This window comes from Halyomorpha halys, unplaced genomic scaffold, assembly GCF_000696795.3.
Source record: "Halyomorpha halys isolate HHAL.00 unplaced genomic scaffold, Hhal_1.1 Scaffold832.1, whole genome shotgun sequence".
In the NCBI taxonomy this organism is placed as follows: domain Eukaryota; kingdom Metazoa; phylum Arthropoda; class Insecta; order Hemiptera; family Pentatomidae; genus Halyomorpha; species Halyomorpha halys.
This window is the reverse complement of record NW_027113014.1, coordinates 426,713-434,951: the sequence shown is the minus strand read 5'-3', so window position 1 is coordinate 434,951 and position 8,239 is coordinate 426,713. Positions and strand designations below refer to the sequence as shown.

The 8,239-nt window shown below is 27.5% G+C and overlaps 1 protein-coding gene across 1 annotated transcript in view; it reads left to right on the top strand.

Moving 5' to 3' along the window:
- Nucleotides 1–7,945, top strand: part of LOC106686513 (ABC transporter G family member 20) — a gene marked incomplete at its 5' end in the record, with an annotated part of 38,244 nt that extends 30,299 nt beyond the window's left edge. The window contains 4 exon segments of the mRNA XM_014429866.3: nt 1,461–1,549; nt 3,213–3,389; nt 4,088–4,174; nt 5,922–7,945. Coding sequence (XP_014285352.1) covers nt 1,461–1,549; nt 3,213–3,389; nt 4,088–4,174; nt 5,922–6,148 — 580 coding nt within the window. The 3' untranslated portion in view covers nt 6,149–7,945.
- Between the last annotated feature and the right edge of the window lie 294 nt (nt 7,946–8,239).

Genomic DNA, 8,239 nt, shown 5'->3' with positions numbered 1-8,239 from the left:
GAATTTAAGTCATTTAAATGTTTCTCATTAATACAAAAATAGTCTGACATTATTTCGTCTTTATAGTTTTTACTCTTGAATTTAATGATTTACGTAATCATATCACCTGATTTCTTCTTAGCAATTGCCAAATGAACTTCCTACTACTAATAAAACATAGGTGCACCCAATCAATGTTCAATATATCCAAATTTATGTAAACTGTAATCAACCATGATTACTTGATATTGAAAAAATGTTTTGTTTTTAATTAAATGTTTTGAATATCCAAAAAATAAATTTTTCCAACACATGAAAATCGTCCAACTAGTGCGGAAATAAATGTATATAATTTATATTATTACAAGAAATAAGTGAAACCAATTTTTTGGTTATAATACCACTTCAAAGGAAAGTTAAATGAATACAAATTACTTTACTTTTTTATATTATTTGCTGATATAATGATATTATTGCTCTGTAATAATAATGAGGCAACTTTAAAATGTTGTAAATTTACATTATTGTGTTGGTTGGCTCAAAATGATGGCTGAGGATATAGTTTCAAATATTCATTTATATTATCCTTTATTTTAAGTTTCTGTAATGAGATGGCCGACAAAGCTGCTAGAGAAGCGCTAGTCCTCCCAGGTAGACCCGCAGCAATCTTAACTGCAAAGGAACTTGCTCACCCTTTAAAGGAATCTATTAATAAAAGATGGCAGGCAATGTGGGATGAAAGTCCACCCAGTAAGTTGAAACCTATCAAGAAAGATGTGAAGCCCTGGATTACATCAACCCGAAGTAGACGCCGTGAAGAAGTAGTGATCACCCGACTCAGAATAGGACATACCCGACTGACACACATCCATCTCATAACAGGAGAGGCACCTCCAAAATGTTCAAAATGTAATAGCAATCTGACCGTCAAACACATTTTTGAAGAATGTCGTCACTACACATCAACTCTGAACCAGTTAGGGTTACCAACAAATGTCCCAATGGCGTTGAGAAACGACGAATCTGTAATTGTAAAAGTCATTAAATTCATCCATCAGACTAACTTAATAACCAGCCTTTAATTATTATAATTATCTATTTAACCTGCCTTATTTTTAAAATTAGAACAGTCAGTTATATCTGCTTTTCACCATCCTTTCCAATATCGTTACGATTATTAAACAAATTATAATTGCCACAAATTTAATTATAATTGGTGCGGATCAGTACACCATACCAAAACTATGACTAAAACAACTAGGCCTTACCAAAGCCAACAACCAACGGGCGTTGATGACCAGGCTGTTAAACGCCCTTTCAAAACTAACAAACAAGTTTCTGTAATAATATTTTTTAATTGTTATTACTAGCTTAAATATTTAAATGTGTAATTTTCATTCCCTCTCTCCTAAAAACTAAAAAAAAAAATAGACAAATATTTTGTTGAAGATTAGAAGTGTAAGATGTTACTTTGATTTCAGATTTTGTTTCTATTTCACTATGATATTCACTTCAGGAGCAATTATGATGGAAAAAATAATTGGAACACTTGAACGAAGCATGGCAGCAGGTATATACTTTAAAAGTTAAAAAAATATTATTACATAAGCATATCAGAGTATGAGTATAATGAATTTTATAAGAAAAAAAAATCAATATTTAACAATTGTAGAAAATATGAAATTGCTTGCTGCATATCTTTTACTGTTCCTAATATTTCTGCTCTATGAAAAAAGTTTTTTGAAAACATAACACATCTTTTTATAAACAATAGACATGTGTGCTTGTGATCCTGGAGGCCTCTAGATAATAACACTAATGTTTAGACTTAAGAATGTAGTGAATTTGCTTTATACCTATCAATGTGTGAATTTTGCTCATTTTCATTTATTCTTTATAGAACCTATTAGGGTGCATTCAGCCTCGATAAAGTGGGCAGTTGAAATGGGCTAGAATCAGATATATGGTAGTTCAAGAAACCAATTGCTGACAATTTTTTCTTTTCGCTTACTTATGCATGGAATATATACCAAGAGGTACTATTGTGATCGTAAACAGTTTTGAATTTGTTTTTTCAACAGTTTTGATACATTTCAACAGTTTTGATTAATTTCAACAGTTTTGATTAATTTCAACAGGTTTGATACATTTCGACAGATTTGATTCATTTCGACAGGTTTGATATATTTCGACAGGTTTGATACATTTCAACAGATTTGAAGTACATGTTTTAAGGTCCTTTGAGTCTAAATAAAGTCTTGCAAAATGATCTCTGTATGTGGGTATGTGTGAAACTGTACACGAACAGCTTAACTCAAAAATAAAAGATCACAAATAAAATCCTGCCACACTGAAATGCCATATCAACATATCATATAATTTATATCATTGGATTTAGAATTACATGGAGAATTTGTGAATCGTACTCTCAGTTTTTACTTTTGTATCACAAATAAATAAAAGTTGATTATTAAAGTCATCATATCACAGCTTTGCTTTAATAATGCAAAATTTTACAAAAAATTGTTTTTTTAGTTTCTATTTGACATCCTCTGTACATTGTATCGTAGACTGTAGGTACTTTATGACAGCCCAACTGGCCTAGGGACATTCTGTAGGACTCCAGTAGAGAAAATAATGCCACTTTACATTATCTTTGTAATATGTCCAATTAAAAATCAAATCAAAACCTTTTGGTTCTTCTGGTGTACCACTATTAAAGCATAACATATAGCTTATGTTATATCTGTTAGAGATCATTTTGTGACAAAGTACTGAACCAGTTAAAAGAAAGAAGTTACTATTTGAAAGATATATTTACATGGGGTGTGGATGTGGACGGAAAATTGTTGTAGATACCACCAATATTTAAAATAAGAATTTTTATTTACATTTCTTTTTTAATACTTTTTTTTTATCTACATTTGTAAAATATAATTTAAAAGTGATTGGTTAATTTTTAATGCTTTTTCCTTAATTTCATTTATATTTTCATAATAATAAAAAAAAAAAAGAAATCCTCATAAAAAAAGCAACCAAAAAAAAACTACTATATAGTTGTTCATAATTAATAAATAATTTAAATTGAGATTTTAAATATTTTCTAAACTGTTTATGCTACTATCTCAACCTTCAATAGTTGGAGAACTAAAGAAAATGATAAAAAAACTTATAATTAAACATCAAAAGAGTTGTTAGTTTGGATAATATTATATTTGACAACTCCATTTCAGGTATGACTTATATGGAGGTTGTAGCTGCTCATCTGTGCGTACAAATTGTGCTGATGACATTCCAGAAAATGATAATGTACAGTGTGTTCTACTTTTATTTTGACTTCCCGATGCTTGGTGATCCAAATCAAATATTCATCTTACTATTTGCTATTGAAGCTGTCGGTATTGCGTATGGTATGTAAATGTTTATTTTTTCCTGAACTTCTAATTGTATTTCAATTAAATAAGATTAATCCACTACTTTTTACTATTAATCCAGTCAAATGGTCAGAGGAAACTTTTGATAGTTGTCAGTTATTTTTTTAACGGTCTTCTTAAAAAAAAATGTTGTTTGAATATGAAAAATAAACATTAAAGTAGTGTTGACATATATGAAAACATTCTAAGATTTAGATACAAGTTGAAATTCGCAGCTGTGTTTTAATAATTATTCATTTAGTTTAATAAATATTGTTCTTGTTTCTTTTATGCTATAAAAGTGATATAGTACAAAGGGTGCAAGAGGCATTCAGAAAGCGAGTGCTGGTCTATAGCAGGACGAGAGAGCTGATACAGGAGAGGGTCACTTTGTCTAAGCTCTGTACAGGACACCAACGCTCTGCGTAATAGTAGAGAGGGATTGGATTATGATGATGATTTTTTCAAACTCTAAAAATATTCAATTGTGCAAAAGTTGAATTATATAAAAATGTTGACTTTTTTAATTTTTTTTTTTCAAAAATGAATAGAAATAGATAATTTTTAATTTATCTACTTTTCCTAATTTTTTAGGGAAACATTTATGATTACAAACTCCCTTTGTTACTTTCATTCTCATGGTTTAAAAACAATTTGAAAAACCTGCTACTAACCTTCTTTTTTTTTTTTAACAGGATTCTTATTGACAGAGGTATTTGACTCTGATCGGCTTGTGTCTTACGCTGGAATAGGAGGAACTTTGGCCGTATTCAGTTTAGGAGGTGAGAAACAATTTGAATAACAGTAAAACCTGACATTCAATCTTGTTTTTTGTTCTTAGCCCTGATGAAGGCTAGAATTTCTGGCCGAAATGTTGGCACTAATAAATAAGTTTTTTAAACTTATTTGTGTTATTCACTGACCGCACTCCCAACAACCTTCTCCTCATATATAAAGAAATGAGAGTCTGCCAGTTAATTCATGCTACCTGCAAAATGGCAGCTGTTTCAAAACATTAAAAAAAAAATTAATTTTTCATTCGGAGCTCCATATCTTTAAAACTATCGATAACACTAGAAAACCTAATATAAAATTATTTAAAGTAGAGTCAATTTGTTAAATTATGTCCCCTAAAACAGCTATTTACATTCAATGGTTCTCGAGATACACTTTTTTAGAAAGCAACATTTAAAAAAAATGTTCTGAAAAATCAGTAGTTAGTGAATTTATTTTGGGAAATCTATATCTCAGGAATCATTAGATATACAGATGTCTATTAGCACTGAAATAGAAACTAGTTTAATGAGCTATAAAGTATTTTATTACTTCATGAAAGTAATAGTAGTAATATTTATTACATTACTAGGAGTAATAACAATAATAGTTTGCCAAAATAAATTCACAAAATGTTTTCTAATTAAACAAAATAAAACTTTTGATTTATGAAAAATTATAACTCAGGAACCATTAGATTTACAAATATCTGTCAGTGCTCAAATTAAAGCTAGTTTAATGTACTATAAAGTACTTTATGATGTCTATCTTTGTAGGAGAAGTAAATGATATAGATTGAATTTGAAGATATTGATTTCTAGTTGTTCAGACAAAACTTTTGGCTTAGGAAAAACTATATCTCAGGTAACATTAGACGTATAGATGTCTCCCAGCACTTAACTTAAAGCTAGTTTAATGTAATATAAAGTAGTTCCTGATGTCTATCTTCATAAGGGTAATAGTTTTTATGATATTTCCATATGAATAAGAACATTTTACACTTACATTTTTACACATGAATAAGAACATTCTTTATTTTATTTACTTACTATTGAAAATTATAACTGTTCTGTATATACTTCATGTAAATAGGCTAACTTATTTAACAAAAAGAAGCTACCTATAGTTATCTCTTCAATACAAGAATACTATGCTAGAAGGCATTTTTTTTTGGTAAAAAAATTAATAATTCATGATAAATTTAAATTTTACTAAAGATGTTAAAATTGGAATTATTGAACATTTCTAGCAGAACTAATTGTTATTATTATTTTTAAAATAGTAAATTATGAATTTAAAATGGAATAAGAACTTTTCAAGACCAGAGTTCAGAAAGTTAAAACAATCAATATATATTAAAATTAATATCAAGGTTTTCTCAAATGTCAATGTTTAATTATAGTAATAAAAAAATCATGATTAAAACAATTGTGAAAACACTTAGTGATTTTAAAAATCCATATATAAATCATTACAAATATTTTCAGTTTTAAAATGAAGAAAAAAGGTGTGGTTTAGTTTTAGACAAATAGAGTATATATTTGTACGATTTTAGTATAAAGTACATTCTATAATTTTTTAAAATTTTTATTTGTACCTATCCAAGTCTCTTTCCTTTTGCGGGTGCATCGGGTTTTACTATTAGAAGATTGTTGTAGTTTTAATATTAGAATATAAGAAAGTTTCAAAATTTATAAAATAACATTATGTTACATGAACTCATATGGAATAATAATTTATCCCTTTGTGTAACAGGAATAGTCTGGCCTCTACAAGGAGCTCACTATTTAGTAAGGTCCTGGGTATGGGCGTTTCCCGTATCACCAGCAGTCGACAGTTACAAGGATATAGCTTCCAAAGGATACAACTTCACGCATCCAACAGTATACTTTGGTTTTTTCTCATGTGTATTTTGGACAATTAGTTTATCACTGATTTCTTATGCTATAGCTAAAATTCGCAAGTATCATCGCATTTTTTAATTAATGTTAATTATTTGGTTAGTCATCGTTAAATAATTTTAGTCTGTCTGTATTTATGTGTAAATAGTGTAAATAAAATTACTGATATTTAATTTAATAAGTGATCATCACGTCCATTTATTTTTATAAATTTATGAATAAATGCACTTCATAAATTGTTGATGTTCTGTAAAAAAGGTGAATTCCAACAACTTTGATATTTTAGGATTTTAAACTTTTTGTTTATTGAAAAAAAATGCCAGCATGCGGCCCAATGGATTTGACTAAAATTTTATCATAAGCTTAAAATAAAAAATTTAATTTATTGGTATCTAAACATTAATGAGGAGACTCCTGAAAATTAAAATAAAAATTTTTTTTTGGAAAAATAATTTATAACATTTTGTCATTTGAGTAAAGAATTAGTTTTAATATATGAAAAATAATGTGGAATGTACCAAGTTCTCAAAAATAAAATCATATGATAGGTTTTCCACCCAAAAATAATTTTCCGAACCAGGTAAAGTTCAAAATATACACTCATGAAAATTATTTGATTTACCCTTTTTACAGAACACCAACAAAATGCCAATACTGATTTATAAAATAGGATCAGACTTATATTAATATTCTAACTAATTTAAAAAATGTATTGGGATCTATATTCTATAGAATATGTACAATATTATGCAGTAAGACTTTTAATTACGATGTTTAAAGCATTACCTGCAGTCTTTTAAAAAGATGGATTTATTTGAAAGACAATATTTAGAATGATATCCCATATGCAATGCAATTGGCTCAATTTTATTTTAAAAGAATTATCTGTGGATTCTTAATTAATCCAATCAAAATTTGAATAATAATATTTAATTTAAGTTTTTTTTAAAGACATTAATTGTTTTTGTAGTTTGAGATATATGATCCTTTGGGTGATTATTTCATTGAATAAAAATCAATATTTTGGCTAATCACTATTTTCTGGCATTTTTATAAACTACAAATTTAATAAATTTAAATATAATAAATACTATTATCAACTTTAAAATTTTTAATGAAAATTTGATTATAATTAGACATATTGAAATATTTACACAGGGTTTCACCTAAGTGTTTATCAATAAAAAATAATTGATTTCATTAAAGTAGATTAACTTATGTAGAGAAAAACAGATCTTTTTGAATATTTTAGGGCTAACAATGTTTTGATTTTTTTATTATAAAAAAATTGTTTCAAAAAGTTATGGTTGATTCTACTATAATACCAACATTTTTTTATTTAAATAAGGAAGCTCCTTAATATAGTATATTATAATATTACATTATCAAACTATGTCTATATTGTAAAAATGATCCAGTTATGACAAAATTAGAGGAATGTTTCTTTCTACCACTTGTATATAAAATGTTTTTATTATTACTTTATTGATCAAGGGCAATTTCTAGTCAGTAAACCAATATTAATAGATTTATAGCTGTGGCCATAAAATTGTTTGATTCTTTTATTGTTCTCATTAAAGGGATAAAGCTTTGATCTCCAAGCTTTTCCCTAATAGTACAATTTTAAATACTTTAAAGGCAAGGGCATATCAAATTTAAGAAATTGTAAAAGATATATATATATATATATATGGCATGGTCTGATGGTCTTATTACTTCATCTGATACAATTTATCAATTTTAATGAAATGTAGAATAAGTGATTTGAGAGTTAAAGAATAATACTCATCTAATAGATTCACAATATGTTATTCTGATTTTGTTCCTTTACAAAAAAAAAAGAATAAAAAAATGATTGAGAAATAATATTTTGTTGAAATAAATATTTCAAAAGTTTAAACTTTTTATTTATCGTCATCCTCTGTTCCCAGTGTACCATATTTTATTTTGAACATATTTCAAAATTTAATTGGAGAATGATGAGAAATTGTGGACTTCCTTTCACAGTGTGAATAGCATCCCTTGTGACTAGACATCTACTGTTACGTAAAATTGCATTATAATTTGATGTTTTCGTTTGGCTATTTACACAAATAATTTAATCGATAGTTATTCTTGCTGAGCAGAGTGAGCTGGTAGAAGAGAAAATGATGTTAAAGGTGATTGGGCAAT